The sequence below is a fragment of the Hyaena hyaena genome, unplaced genomic scaffold, assembly GCF_003009895.1.
Source record: "Hyaena hyaena isolate Hyena2069 unplaced genomic scaffold, ASM300989v1 scaffold_0, whole genome shotgun sequence".
In the NCBI taxonomy this organism is placed as follows: Eukaryota; Metazoa; Chordata; class Mammalia; order Carnivora; family Hyaenidae; genus Hyaena; species Hyaena hyaena.
This window is the reverse complement of record NW_024080632.1, coordinates 6,072,268-6,088,557: the sequence shown is the minus strand read 5'-3', so window position 1 is coordinate 6,088,557 and position 16,290 is coordinate 6,072,268. Positions and strand designations below refer to the sequence as shown.

Below are 16,290 nucleotides of genomic sequence, written 5' to 3'. Positions count from 1 at the left end.
TAGGGAATGTAGTGTTCAGGGCCTGAGGGAAGCTGGAGAACTGTCAGGATCGAAGGCTTTTCCCCCCCAGATTTTCATCTTTGTTTTTATCTTTGTGTGTTTATTCTCTCCGTGGTTCTTCAGACTGTTTTTTTTCCTCCTTACTCCTCTGTTTACCCAGGGCCCAATACTTTGGCTTGGCTCACACATGTGACCTCTCCCCACAAGCTTAAGTTAATCAGCACTGTGCTGCTCCCAGTCTTTTGATAAAGATAAGTGACATTTTAAATTCTTTTATAAAAGTTATATGAATGAAGAGGCAAGAGATAACTCCTTTTCTTCACTCTCCATCAACCAACTTGCATCCCCTAAGGCTCCTTCAAAATGGAAATTTCTGGAGCTGCCACTGGTAATGTCAGACTCACAATATTTATTGCCTTCCAAATGAGGTTTCTCTATAGCTTACTCTGGCTTTGTGACTCAGTGGTGAAGTTACAGATTATCAGGGAGAAACCTGATTTCCCTTTGGTTAAATATCCACCTCATTGGGTGTAGTTATGAGCTCTAGATAGGTCATCCATTCCTCTCCCTGCAGCAGAGGTAGTAGAAATCATTCCCAGAGAAGAGGGCATGGGCAGGTAGGGACAGAGGGAAAAGTTGAATACCTTTTGAGTCCTGACTTCCGGTCTCAATCCATTTATGGGCCAATCCTCAAACCTGGGGTCTCATCAAGGATGTTTTCTGTTTTAATATTTATTTTTGGGAGAGTGCAAGCAGGGGAGGGGCAGAGAGAGAGAGGGACAGAGGATCTGAAGCGGGCTGTGCCCTGACAGCAGCAAGCCTGATGTGGGGCTTGAACTCATAAACCACAGATCCTGACTTGAGCCGAAGTTGGATGCTCAACCTACTGGGCCACCTAGGTGTACCTTGTCAAGGACATTTAATTACTGTTCGAGAAGGCTTTCAGGGTATACTCTGTGAACCTGGAGTCTTGCAGGAATGAGTCAGAAGTGATTTAGAACTGACTTAGAAAGAGATCAGCATCAAGTTTTTAGGAAAAGAAAATGTCTTCTACTGAACTGTAATGTCTCTGTCACATATTTTGTGAGGACAATTGGTGGCATATTGGCTGAGCCATTTAAGAAAACTGATGTTAAATATTTGGGTATTCAGGCCAAGATTGTATGCTTTTAATTTTTTTTTTCCTTTAGTTCTTCAGTCTCTCCACCTGAGAGTCTTTGATCAAAGGTCTGAAAGTTTTTCATCTTCCTTTCTAGATTCACTGCAGAGTAAAGCAGCTGCTGTTGCTGCTGCTGCTGCTGCTGCTTCAAGTTTACTTATTTATTTTGAGAGAGAGAGCGAGTGAGCAAGCACATGAACAGGGGAGGGGCAGAGAGGGGAGAGAGAGAATCCCAAGCAGCTGTGTGGAGGCCAGTGCCGGGTTCAAACTCACGAACTGTGAGATTGTGACCTGAGCAGAAACCAAGAGTTGGATGCCCAACCAACTGAGCCACCCACGTGCCGCAGAGTGAAGCTTCTTAATCTTTTCACCTAGCATCCTTGGTGCTCATCAGTGTTATGCGCATTGAGGGAAGTCTGAAGGGATGAAACTCTGGTTCATGTGACTTTTAAGTTTTAGTAAAGTATTCATTGGAGAAAACCTGAATTTATTAGGTAAAATGATAGCCTTTTTCTGTTAATTGGGACACTCTGGGCCACTAGGGCCATAGGTTGTTTTGAATTATTTATGCTTTCTTTGTCCCTATGCTGATTTGGGGCCTTGATGGAAAGAGAGGTACTATTAGAGATAGTAGAATGTGAACTGGCCTATGTTCAGTCATCTTCCTATATTTAGAATTGACAGCTACCACCCTGTTTCCTACTTAGAACACTTCTCACTTTCCTTCTTTGGAAATAAATCTTATGTATATATAAAAACAAAAACGCATTTTATTAACATGCTTTATTTGTTAGAGCAGTTTTAGGATTACAGAGAAATGAGTGAAAAGTACAGAGAACTCATATATATATACCTCTCCCTCCATTTTCCCTTATTGTTAATATCTTGATTTAGTGTGATACTTTGTTTCAGTTGCTGAGCTAATGTGATGGTTTATTATTCTTCTTTAAAGGTTATATATTTTGAGAGTGAAAGAATGCAAGCAGGGAAGGGGCAGAGAGGAGGAGAGACAGAATTGCAAGCAGGCGGGGCACCTGGGTGGCTTAGTCGGTTAAGCATCCGACTTTCGCTTAGGTCATGATCTCGCGGTTCGTGGGTTTGAGCCCCGTGTCAGGCTCTGTGCTGACTGCCAGCTCAGAGCCTGGAGCCTATTTCAGAGTCTGTATCTCCTTCTCTCTCTGACCCTCCCCTGCTCACACACTATCTCTCTCTCTCTCCTAGAAATAAATAAAAATATTAAAAAAAAAAAAAAAGAATTGCAAGCAAGCTTGTGCTTGGAAATCTGTGTCTCCCTCTGTCTCTGACCCTCCCCTGCTCACGCTGTCTGTCTCTCCCTCTCTGAAATAAATTAAAAAAAAAAAAAAAAAAAAAAAGAATTGCAAGCAGGCTCTGTGCTGTCAGTGCAGAGCTTAGTGCGGGTCTCAGACTTAGGAACAATGAGATCATGACCTGAGTTGAGATGAATTGAAGGACACTTAACCAACTGAGCCACCCAGGTGCCCCAATAAGATAGTTTATTTTTAACTAATGTGTATAGTTTTCTAGTTTTACATTAGGGTTCATTCTTTGTGTCGTACCTTGTGTGAGTTTTGACAAAAGTATGATGACCTGTAGCCATCATTGTAGTATCATACAGAGTGGTTTCACTGCCTTAAAAATCCCCTGTCTCTGCCCATTCATTCCTCTCCCAGTCTCTGGCAACCATTGATAGATTGTTTTACTGTCTCTATAATTTTTGCCTTTTCTAGAATGCCTTATAGTTGGAATCATATAGTATGTAGCCTTGTCAGATTGGCTTCTTTGACCTAGCAATATGCTTTTGAAGTTACTCTGTGGGTTTTTTTGTGCCTTAATAGCTCATTTCTTTTTATTGATGGATAATATTCTATTGTATGAATGTATCACAGTTTGATTATCCATTGGCCCTTTGAAGGACATTTTGGTTGCTTACAAGGTTTGGTAGTTTTGAATAAAGCTGCTGTAAACATTTGTGTTCAGGCTTTTGTGTGGAGGTAAGTTTCAGCCTATTTGGTTAGACACCAATGAGCATGATTGCTGGATCTTAAGGCGGAGTATGTTAGCATGTGAAGAACCTGGCAAACTTTTCCAAGGTGTCTGGACCATTTACATTCCCAGTAGTACTAGATGAGAGGTGCTATTGCTCCATCTACTCACCAGCATTTGATCCCACCAGCATTTGACCCATAACTTATTTTGAGTTATCTATGCCTCATCTGCTCCTACACTGATTTGGGACCTTGATGAGCAAAGAGGGACCTGGTAGTAGTAGTAGTAGGAATAGTAGGTTGTGAATTGGCTTGTGTTTAAGTCCTCTTTCTATATTTAGAATTGACAGCTACCACCATTTCCCATTTATGACACTTCTTTTCTTTTTCAATATTTTTTTTAATGTTTATTTTTGAGAGAGAGAGAGCGCGTGCGAGCGAGTGTGCAAGTGGGGGAGGATCAGAGAGAGAGAGAGAGAGGGAGAGAGAGAATCCAAAGCAGGCTCCAGGCCCTGAGCTGTCAGAACAGAGCCAGACATGGGGCTCGAACACCTGAGACATGAGATCATGACCTGAGCTGAAGTCAGACGCTTAACCGACTGAGCCACCCAGGCGCCCCTCATCTTAGATCTTCTCATCTGAAAATGAGTCTTTGTTTTTGTTAGACTTTTAGATAATAATTGTTTTTTTTTTTCCCTTAACTCAATTTTTATAACAGGTCTGAGAGATGACTATAGGAATATAAGGTTGTATTCTGGATCATCATAGCCATTTAGAGTTAAAATTAGCACCATGATGTTTTTGATACTGAATTAAGATACTTTATGAAACATTTAATACCAGCCTATGTATTTGTCCTGTTTTTTGAAGGAATATAATAACTATCATAATTTGTTTTCGTAGATTATCTTGATAATGGTAATAATAAAATGGCCATTCAGCAAGCAGATAAATTGTTGAAGAAACATAAGGATCTTCATTGTGCTAAGGTAAGTTCATTTGCCCTTGACTTATATTTGGTGGGTTATATATCATAATCTTAAAAGAGAAAAGATGTTTAATCCCTTTAGTGACTCTGTTTAAGGTTTGTTCCCCCCCACCCAGGGTATTTTTTTTTAAGATTTTATTATTTTTTTTTAATGTTTATTTTTGAGAGAGAATGTGAGTCGCGGAGGGGCAGAGAGAGAGGGGGAGACAGAATCTAAAGCCGGCTTTGTGCTGTCAGTGCAAGCCCCACATGGGGCCTGAACCCACGAATGGTGAGATCATGACCTGATCATGACCTGAGCTGAAGTTGGGTGCTCAACTGACTTAGCTACCCAGGTGCCTCTAGAAATTTTATTTTGATTAATTAATTCATTTTTTTAAATGTTTCATTTTGAATGAGAGAGTGAGTAGGGGAGGGGCAGAGAGAAAGGGAGACAGAGGATCAGAAGCCAGTGGGCAAGTGCGCTCTGAGCTGACAGCAGTGAGCCTGATGTGGGGTTTGAACTCACAAACCATGAGATCATGACCTGGATGTTCAGTTGACTGAGCCACCCATTGCCCCAAAAAATTTTATTTTAAGTAGTCTGTACACTCAACATGGGGCTTGAACTCACAACCCTGAGATTAGGAGTCACATGCTCCACTGACTGAGCCAGCTGGGATCCCCTTGTTTGTTTTTCTGATTACTTAAATGCTATAAATGTTATTTAATTAAAAGCTAGCTGTTTATTTCTTTGGATATAGCTAACTTAATTATTTTATTTTGATAGACTTTTTTTCTTAATCAGTGTTGTTATATCTTAATATGACACATAGAAAAGAATTTTGATTTGCTGATATCAAATCAACTAAAATATTTGTAGAATATGGTTTAGTTGATTAGTAACCTAGGTATGCCTTAAGCCTTATGCTGTGTTTTTGAATTCTCCTTGTTTGGTTCATATTTTCTTTTCTGTCCTTTTAAAATGAATTTGTCTTTCTTTGTATCAGGTTTTAAAGGCAATTGGTTTACAGAGAACTGGAAAACAAGAGGAAGCCTTCACCTTGGCACAGGAGGTGGCGGCCCTTGAACCCACAGATGACAACTCGCTGCAGGCACTGACTATTCTTTACCGGGAGATGCATCGACGTATGTTTCTCCTTTTCATTGTTTTTATTATTTTTTTTTAATGTTTTACTTATTTTTGAGATAGAGAGCAAGCAGAGAAAGAAGGGGACAGACTATCCAAAGCAGGCTTTATGTTGATAGCAGCGAGCCCAATGTGGGACTCAAACTAACGAACCGTGAGATAATGACCTGAGCCGAAGTCAGATGCTCAACCAACTGAGCCACCTAAGTGCCCCATCTTTTTCATTGTTTTTAAATCAGAGCTTAAGTTTTTGGTTGTTTCTTAATTTCTTTTAATGTTTGTTTATTTTTGAGAGAGAGAGAGAGAAAACATGCATGTGCGAGTGGGGGAGGGGCAGAGCAAGAGGGAGGGGAGGCACGGCATCTAAAGTCCACTCTAGGCTCCAAGCTTCAAACCCAGGAACCATGAGATCATGACTTGAGCTGAAGTTGGATGCTTAACCAACTGAGCCACCTAGGCGCCCCAAGTTTTTGGTTATTTCTGACTGAGTTCTCTCTTTGCTTTACTGATCACTTATGATTTGAGTGGATGGTAACAAGTAAAGTAATGCATTAGCCATGATTTACAAAAACTATAGGCAGAAAGGATATTTAATTTTATTTTTTTAACATTTATTTATTTTTGAGAGAGAGAGCAAGTGGGGAAGGGGCAGAGAGGGAGGGACAGAGGATCCAAAGTGGGCTCTGGGCTGATAGCAGCAAGCCCGATGTAGGTTTGTACTCCTGAACCTCGAGATCATGACCTGAGCTAAAGTCTGATGCTCAGTCAACTGAGCCACCAGACGCCCTTGCAGAAAGCATATTTTACATGTATTAGGATCCTTGAATTGGAATGATGACTTGAGGTCAGTTTGTGCATTTTGATTTATTAAATGGAAGAGTTACCTCCTTTTACTATTTGATATGAAATGGAAAATTTCAAACATAAATAAAACCAGAAAACTATAATAGCATTGTACTCCTTACCCACCTTCAGCAATCATCGTCACATGGCCAGTTTTATCTTAATCCTATCCCCCTCCCAGATTATTTGTAAGCATATTCTAGATAGTCTACCATTTTACCTAAAAGTTTCTCATTGTTGATTTCTCAAATCTTTTATTATGTAAAAATACATATCTTCCATAACACATGTTATAGAAGAATATATTTTATGTAATACACTAGAATATTTGATGTGGAATAATGAACATTCATGAATCAATAATGAACATACCAACCAACTTAATACTAAGATGCTTCCTGTGTGTTCTTCATCAATCTTCTTTTTTCTTTCCAACATGTACTGGCTCTCCTGAATATATTTCATTGTCTTGCTTTTAAAAACATCTTTATTACATTTGTCTAAGTAATATTTTGTTAATTTTATTACTTTATTATTTATTATAATTTAATAGTTAAGTTACTTATTAAGAAAATAGTAATTATATTAATATAATTATTAAGGTAGTAATACTATATTAATTTGAACTTAATATAAATGGATTTGTACTGTATGTGTTCTGTGAGTTGCATGTTTCATCTAATATATAAATACTTTTAGTTCATTCATTTTTACTATCACAAAACATTTTTCTTGGTGACTACAGTCTAGAAGTGGAGATACTAAGTCCTAGGGTTAGTGTATGTTCAGCTTAAAGATGAAGAAAAATAATCTCCCCTTGTTTTCTAAATTTACTCTCCTACTACCAGTGCATAAGAATTCCATTTGTTCTACATCCTTGTTAACACTTGCTATTCTTAGATTTTAAAACTTTTGCCATCAGGGGTGCCTGGGTGGCTCAGTTGGTTGATCATCTGACTTTGGCTCAAGTTATGATCTTGCAGTTCACAAGTTCAAGCCCTGCATCTGTCTCTGTGCTGACAGCTTAGAGCCTAGAGCCTGTTTCGGATTCTGTCTCCCTCTCCTCGTCCTCCCCTCCAGCCTTGCTCGTTATCTTTCTTTCTCTCTCTCAAAAATAGATAAACATTAAAAAAAAATTATGAGAAAAAGTTTTGTCATCAAATCATCATGTTGTAGACCTTAAAATATATAATTTTTATTCATCAGTTATTCCTCAATAAAGTTGGACAAAATAAAATGAAAATTTTGCCAACCTAGTGGGAAGAAAATGTTACTTTTTAGTTTTGTTTTTCATTTTTATAAAAGATGAAACTTAAGAGTTGGGGTATTGTATTTGATTATAGGCATGTTGATTTAGGGATATAGATTTTCTCCCAGTGTGTTTTTTTTTTTTAAATCATTTATCTCACAAATACTGTTTGAATGTTTATCTGTGAAAAGTATTATATCAGAATCAAAGATTAAAGATGCTCTCTCTGCCCTTGTGTTGTTACTCGTAGTCTATAAGGGAAATTCATGGGCTCCTGGCTGGCCTAGTTGGTATAGCATATGACTCTTGATCTCAGGGTCGTGAGTTCAAGCCCCACGTTGATCATAGAGCTCAGTTAAAATAAACAAAGGGTCAGTAGACCATATACTACATTATGTGTTAATAAACATAAGAGACTTACTAAAAAGATTTAAAGATGGAGAGGGGAGCAGTGATCAAACTGAGTGGAGGATCAGAGATGGTGCTCAGGGAAGGATTACATTTGAACTTGCACAATTCCTTGTAGAGAGGATTACATTTGAGTTGGATCTTGGATGATGTTCACTGAGTAGAAAAGAAAAAAAAGGAGAATCCAGGCAGAGGGAGCAGAGTAAAGGCATAGAGGTATGGTATAGCACAGGGAGTCCAGTAGAACTACAAATAATTTGATGTGGCTAGAACATAAAGTGCTGGGGGAAAGAATTAGGAAGGAGACAGAGACTGGATCCTGGAGGGTGTTCTGTATTGTAAATGTGTTAGGGGAATGCTTCATCGAATAATGCCTAACCAAGAGAAGAGTAATGATCAGATGAGGCAAAACACTCTCTTCTTCCGTAATGATAGGAGACATCTGTTTCTTCCAAAGTGGGGAGTAATTAAATGGTGTTAAGATTTAAGGGATACTTCGGTAATTCAAGAATATCTTATTTCTCTTTATTCTAGCGGAGTTAGTTACGAAACTTTATGAGGCAGCTGTGAAGAAAGTTCCCAATAGTGAGGAGTATCATTCTCACCTCTTCATGGCTTATGCCAGAGTGGGCGAATACAAGAAAATGCAACAGGTAACTTGATCCTGGGTTGTGGGATTTGGTATTAGAGGCTAAAGATTTTTTAAATGTGATTTAATTGTAGGAGTATGTGGATGCATGTGTGTGTTTGCATAAGTGTGTAGTATTGAATCTATGTATTTGTGTGTGGAGATCAGGCATATATTTTCTTTGTATGTTTTAAAGATGAACTATTATTCCAGTTCTTTAAGTGTTTTCTTTGGGGAAATCTGATTGTTCTTTTGTGGCCTGATGGCATGTTTTGCTCTGGTAAGTTGGCTTCAGATTGTATTACTGCATGAGATTGCTGTTGTATTTTCAGAAAATGGGCAGAAATCCCAGAATACAAAATGAACATACTACAGAAAGACTAACTTTAAAGTTTACATTTAGGGGCATCTGGCTGGCTCAGTTGGTAGAGCCTGTGACTCTTAATCTCTGGGTTATGATTTTGAGCCCCATGTTCCATGTAGAGATTACTTAAAAATAAAATCTTAAAAAAAATAAAGTTTACATCTAATTTATAAATTTAATTCTTTGTAGCCTGTTGTAATTTTTAAATCCCCACTGTTTGGAATACTGGTCTTTTTTGCAGTAGGCAGCTTATTCACCAAGTTGGTACATTTTTAAATGTTCCTTGTAGACATGTGAAGAGACCTCATGTGGACACATTTGGACTAGTGAGTGGATAAAGTCAGCATCACAGAGGAATGAAACTGTTAAGCCCATACACGGTTATGATATCAAGCTAGTATTTTTAGAAATGTTTTGTTTGTGGGTATAATTTCTTCTGAAAGCAAAGGTTTCTTACCTAGGTCTTTATTTTGTCTTAATGAAGTATCAGACTATGACAATGGATAAATTAGGGAGAGTGGAAGTTCCTATATTAAATCCTTTCTTCATAAAATTAATCTTTGTACTTGCTTATGCAAGTTTTTAAATTGGAAGAATTTTATTCAGTTCTTTGAAGAAGTTTTATTTACTGATGGAGTTTATTCTCAGGAAAAATATTCAGAGATTGTAATTTTTCTTTTAATGTAAAATGGGCATTATATTTTAAAAATGGCAACATTAACATGTATATATATAAATTTTTAATATTTTTATTTCTAGGATTATGTTTAAAGTATATTAAATGTTAACAATAAAATGCAACATCTCACTCCTCTCGAATAGTACTGTACGTCTTTGTTGACATAGAAAGATGTTCTCAATATATGTTAATTGAGAAAAACAAGTTGTAAAATGGCCTTCCCCTTCCACTCTCCTCATATCTATGGTTCCTTAAAGGATATGTCTGTAAGGGTATGTAACCAAAATGTTACTGGGATATAGGCCTATGGTTACTTTCCTTTTTATTAATTTCTTTTTTTAAGTTTTTATTATTCTGAGAGAGGATATGAGCAGGAAAGGGGCATAGAGAGGGAGAGAGGGAATCCAAAGCAAGCTCCATATCGTCTGCACAGAGCCTGACGCAGGGCTCAAACTCAAGAACTGTGAGATCATGGCCTGAGCCGAAACCAAGAGCCAGATGTTCAACTGACTGAGCCACCCAGGAGCGCCCCACTGCCCACCCCTTTTTTTAAAAGCACGTGTTAATTTTATGATACCACAAAATATGTTTTTGAAATATATATACACATGCAAAAAATAACAAAAGGATGAGTTCATGCAACAACAATATTACAGTTAATTTGGAAAAAAGGAAAATATAATCTGACACTTGAACAAATTTTGTTTTTTATTGACTTTACATGTGGCCAAAGATATACGTATTTTTGCATCTTGCTTTTTGGAGCCACTGCTTTGATGTAGCTTAACAGTCATGGATCTTTAATACATTATAGCTGTAGCTTGCTTTTACATTATCCTATTCTAATATATTGGAAGAGTGGAGCGTTCTAGTGTTAAATGTTTTAGAATGAAATGTCTAATTTTACCTTTTTTGCTGCTTAAGGTAGTAGTAATTTCTTAGTTTACATTTATGATTATTTTGAAATTGGTATGTCAGTCTGGGGTACTAGGTAGTTTACAAATTAAATGTCAAGTTTCATGAAGGTGAGAGTTTTTGTTTTGTTCACTGCTGAATCCTCAGTGCCTAGAATAGCATCTGCACAATGAATTTTTGTTAAAAAAAAAAAAATGAATGACTTGATTAACTGGTGGAGGTAGAAGGGAGGGAAGCCAGGGAATCAGAAAACGTAAGGATTTTTACTGCCCCAAATGACATCCCTAGCAGGCAATATTTAAAATCATCTTGGGGGAAGCCTAAGTGGTTTAGCTGATTTAGCTGAATCCATCTGACTCTGGATTTCGGCTTAGGTCATGATCTCACAGTTCGTGAACTTGAGCCTTGCGTTGGGTTCTGTGCTGGCAGTATGGAGCCTGCTTGGGAATCTCTTTCTGCCCCTCTCTTGCTCGCTCACTCTCTCAAAATAAATGAATAAACTTAAAAAAAAAAAATCATCTTGAATGAAGGGTTCCTAGATGTTCATATGGTGATTGGACTTTCTTTTTCTGTAAATGACATTCCTATTTTCCCTTTTCTTTCCTTTCCTTTCCTTTCTTTTTCTTTTTCTTTTTCTTTTTCTTTTTCTTTTCTTTCACATTCCCATATTCTGAGTCACCAATTCACAGACAATTAAACTTGTCTATCTTCAAAAGTTTCCTGTATCAGCAGAATATCAGTGTCTGCAACATATTAGGGTAGGGCATGAAATTTTTGTCTTGGCCTTTTATATTAAAAATTCATATTAATTTTATATTCTACTCCTTTTTATTTCTGCATATCATTATAAAACTGTTTTCCTTCCCCAAATGATCAAGCAAATTAGATTTTCTAGCACTTTTCATTCAGTTCATCCAGAGTTTGGTATTAGAAGCTGGGACCTTAGGCTGTCTTAGACTCTTCTTTTTAACCTGTCATATTGTTTCTGCATCGTCTTGACTCTTCCTCCACAGTGACTTTGAGGTCTCTTTTCTATTTGATCTACCTCATCCTGGTTTAGTTCCTCATTACCTCATCTCTTCTTTCTATTTTCTTTCTTCATGATACAACTAAAATACTCTTCCTAGAAGAGTGTAGATGTGTACCTATTACTCTTTTACTCTGTATAACAGACTCTTTTTTGAGTGCTTCACAATAACACTATCTCAGTTACTTTTCAGCCCCGTTCCCCTGCTAGTCCTCTTAATCCTTATTTGTAGCCCGATGTCCCCTATTTGTTCTCGTCCATATATGTCTTTTTCTTCAATATTTATGCTCAGATTCATTTTGTTCCTACCTAGAATTGATTCACTCACTTACTCACCCCAAATGTTTGTATTTGTATATTTGTATCCTTACCCCCATCTTTGCCTGTAGACATAGTTTGACCTTTAAGGTTCATTTGAAAGATAGCTACTTTGAAAAAGGCTTTGTCGATAGAGTTCCCTTCCCTATTTTCTCTTAAAAAAAGGAATAAACAAACTTGCCTTTTTTTTTTTTTTTTTTTGGAGATAATAGGCATGGTGTTTTGTTGAAGAGGATGTTATTTTTTTGCCAAGTGTATATTTTAGTCATTTGAGTATTTGTCTTATCTCTTTCCCTAGCATCTAAGTGCATTTGAGACCAAGACTCAATCTTTCTATCATTGGCAGGAATAGACATTTCCTTCCACTTAACAGAGGCTCCATGTACTTTTTCAAGTGGATTGAAGATAGGCAAAAGATTAAAAAAACATAGAATAGTAACTGTGATAACTAGTTGACTGATTTCTTAGCATTGATTACTAATCGGCTAATTATGGGAGGATTCTCAGTTATGCATGAATAGATCTACTTTATTCCTTCTTTCCGTGTCCCTGCTGTGAGTACTTCATATTATACATTTCACAATGAAAGAGTTCAGTTCTAGTTAATGGTATCTTGGAAGAACCTGATTATTTTCCTAACCTAAGAATTACATTTTTTGAATAATGTCAGAGAAAACTTTTCCAATTTTAAAGTTTAAATATACTGTCTGGATTTTTACTGTTTTACTATAACTGGTTAGTGCAGTGCCTTTAGTATAATTTATTGGTGTACATTCATAAGCCAAATTCTGTGTTTGTTGGTAGTCCACCAGAACCATATTGGATTGCTATATTTTCTGAAAATACTGGGCTTTAATTTGAAGAAATCTGGTTCAAAATGTGAAGTATTTTTGATGTTGTAAAAATTTACATTTGTGGTTACCTATATTGCTGTTTACTAGAGAATATTCATCAAGTCCCTAGGTACTTACATAGTAACTGGGACGTGTAGATGTGTTGCTATTCTCCTAGGAAACTTATTGCCACATATCTAGATCGTTAATCACCCTCTGTATCATGTTTTCTAAATTAAGTTTTTATGGCTCTCTGTCTTTCAGGCTGGCATGGCTCTATATAAGATTGTCCCCAAAAACCCTTACTACTTTTGGTCTGTGATGAGCTTAATTATGCAAGTGAGTATGGCATTCAGAATGGGATTGAGATTTGTTTTTATTTTTGTATATAGTTGTCCTTAATTTGTCCTCTGAACATCTTGGGTAATGTGTTATAGCGTGTATCAAACAGGGACTTTACATATTGTCAGTTGACTTTTTGAGTTGGGGAGCTTTGGCATTTATTCCTTATGAGTTGGTATATTGGTTTATTTGTGTGGAGCACAGACTGTATTTCCCCTGAATCTTAGATCTATTACTGGGTTATGTGATCAAGTATGAGCTCAAAATATTTGATATTTTGACTTGAGGTTTGTCTTTAAAACAGTATTGTTTGTTAGTGTACAAGTTATTGAACTGGATGGCCTTGTTTTATCAGTTCTGGTTTTTGAGCCTCAGTTTCCTCTTTTGAAGAAGTGAGATGCTCAGCTCCTAGAGCTACTGCAAGGACCAGAAGGAGATAGGGTGTAAGAGAAGATGGGGAGGAAGGAGTTAAAATATAGCAGTTAAGAACAGAGAGGTTCTGGGTTCAGACAGGTCTGCGTTCATATACTGGCTTTAGCACGTCTTAGAGAGCTGTTGGGGTATCTCTTAGTTTATCTGTGAAATAAGCATAATAGCTACCTTGAGTACTGAGCTCTGAGCAGAATCTCAGGCAATGTTAAAATTATTAATATGCATTGATTTTAATTGTCAATCTAAGATAATCTTAATTATCCAAACTAGCGAATACTAAGCTGTATAAATAGAAGGAATTGACATTTTCCCTCCAATATGTGAACATCTCGAAAAGACATCTGAAAGGGGCACCTGGCTGGCTCAGTCGGTGGAGCATACAACTCTTGTTGGGTGTAGAGTTTACTTAAATCTTAAAAAAAGACATCTGAAAGGCTTTTCTCTTTAAACAACTGATGATACCCTTTGCATATAATAAACAGTGTAGGCATACCTACCGTTTCTTAATATAGTTCTAGAAAAATGTATGAATAACTTATTTAAAAGTTAAGCCACATTGTGGAAACTCAGTATGTCAAAAATATAGAGGATAATGAATCTTTACTAAAAGAAATCTCTTCTAAGGCAAACCCCTCTGTAATGTATCTTAGTGGCAAGTTCAAATTAGGTCTGATATTTGACATAGTGGACTGATAAATATGTGCTAGGGTCCCAGCAATGGTCTGCATGGTAATAGTGTAAATAGTACAAGCAGGAGACAAATTAGAATGGAACATTTATTTTTTCTCCTACAGTCTATATCGGCACAGGATGAAAACCTCTCAAAAACGATGTTTCTGCCCCTTGCTGAGAGAATGGTAGAAAAAATGGTGAAAGAGGACAAGATAGAAGCTGAAGCTGAAGTGAGTAGTGGAAGCCCTCCCTTTGTAGTGGCATGAGTTGATATTGCTACTATGTGATGCTGCAGTATTGCAGACTGCTGTGTTATTCCAGTTAGAGAGCTGGGCTGCACTCTTGGCTTTTTTTGTAAGAGGAAACTTTTGGAAGCACCTAGATTAGGTATATGAACATTGTTACTGTTCATTTCATTTCATTTGAAAATAGTGTCCTTTTCTGTTAGGTAACTTTTTGAAAGCATGCAAATGACTATATTGAAAAGTCTCAATGGCTACATTTCTTGTTTGTTTGTTTGTTTTTTCCTGTAAGGTTGAACTTTATTATATGATCCTGGAACGTTTGGGAAAGTACCAGGAAGCCTTAGATGTTATCAGAGGAAAATTAGGAGGTAATTTTTAAAGTTTTCTTTTTTTTTCTTATTTAAACATGAAAAATATTTATTGTGGAAATTTTTCTCCTTATACAGAAACATAAAGATATCAGAACATTAAAAAAAACATGTGTGGTCATTTTATGTTCGTCTAGACTTTTCTGTATGTTGTACATTGACTTTTTAAAAATATTTTTAAATTGGAAATAATTTATGAATTAAGAAAATGCAAGATGTCTGAAAGAGTATACCACACATCTCTAACTCTTTGCCCTCAAAGTTCTTTGCCAGTCACTTATTCAGTATGTCCTTTTTTTTTTAATGTTTATTTTTGAAGGAGAGAGAGAGACAGAGCATGAGTGGGGCAGGGGCAGACAGGGAGACAGAATCCGAAGTATCCATCAGGCTCTGAGCTATCAGCATAGAGCCTGCTCAATGTGGGACTCGAACTCACAAGCCATGAGATCATGACCTGAGCTGAAGTTGGGCACTTAACCGACTGAGCCACCCAGGCACCCCCTCTATATCTTTCTAAAGATGTACTTTTCCCTCCTCCTGACTCCCCCCAGTTTGTTCAGGTCACAAATGAGAACATATTGTACCTAAGCTCACAGAGTAATCTTACTCAGGTGGCACAATGTTTTTATTAAAAAATAATTTTTTTAATGTTCATTTTGGGAGTGAGAGTGAGTAGAGAAGAGGCAGAGAGAGCAGGAGAGAGAGAATCCCAAGGAGGCTGCATGCTGTCAGCACAGAGCCCAGAGTCCAGAGCCTGATGTGGGGCTCGATTTCACAAACTCCGCCATCATGACCTGAGCCAAAATGGAGAGTCAGATGCTTAACTGACATACCACTAAGGCGCCCCTCTTTAATATTTTTAAATGTTAATGCCTCAAGTCAGGATTTATACCCTGGATATAAACATTCTTTGTTTATCTGACTGTCCTATGAAGGATCTGATTTTGTGACTTCTGCTTTATATACTGTTAGGCCCATTTTTTTTAAACTTAACGGAGTCTTAGTGCTATACCTTGCCACCTCACTCTCTTTAATGAGTGTCCAGTGTTGCATAGTATAAATGTAGACAATTTACATAACCAGCCTTTGATGACTATTTGCAAAGAACACCTTATTACAAACCAGATTACCCTACAAGAGGCTATAGTGTGCATTCCCACTTACTGTATTCACTATCAGTATATGAGAGAGTATGTTTCTTTGTATACTTAACAATCTGTATTAAGCTGCACTTCAAACTTTTTTTTCTTAAGAAAGCTCTATGACCAACATGGGGCTTGAACTCATGATCCTGACATCAAGAGTTACATCCTCTACAGACTGAGCCAGCCATGTGCCCCTATTTCAGACTAATTAATGTTTTTCAGTGTGATAGATAAAACATATCTTACGATTTTTATTTAATTATGAGGAAGGATAATTATTTTTTCATTTGTTTAAAAGCCATTGGTATTTTCTTTGAACTGCTTTTCCTTATCATTTTCCTATTTCTAAAAATGTGGTTAATCATGATTATTTGCAAGAGCCCTTTGTTAAAGAAATTAGCTCTTTTCCATTATTGTGAAAATACTTCTTCCCTTTTTGTTGGAAAACTGATTTGTATGAACCTCATAGATTAATGTAACCATTCCTCTTTTTGGGACATTTGTGAAAGAAATTTAGGTTCCTAGATATTTATACATCTT

At 37.0% G+C, this 16,290-nt stretch overlaps 1 protein-coding gene across 1 annotated transcript in view; it reads left to right on the top strand.

Moving 5' to 3' along the window:
- NAA25 (N-alpha-acetyltransferase 25, NatB auxiliary subunit) overlaps nt 1-16,290 on the top strand; it is a 73,739-nt gene that overhangs the window by 9,275 nt on the left and 48,174 nt on the right. Inside the window, exons 2-7 of the mRNA XM_039250887.1 lie at nt 4,069-4,154; nt 5,143-5,281; nt 8,317-8,435; nt 12,811-12,885; nt 14,115-14,222; nt 14,527-14,605. Of these exons, the coding sequence (XP_039106818.1) occupies nt 4,069-4,154; nt 5,143-5,281; nt 8,317-8,435; nt 12,811-12,885; nt 14,115-14,222; nt 14,527-14,605 (606 nt within the window). The remainder of the gene's footprint in view (nt 1-4,068; nt 4,155-5,142; nt 5,282-8,316; nt 8,436-12,810; nt 12,886-14,114; nt 14,223-14,526; nt 14,606-16,290) is intronic.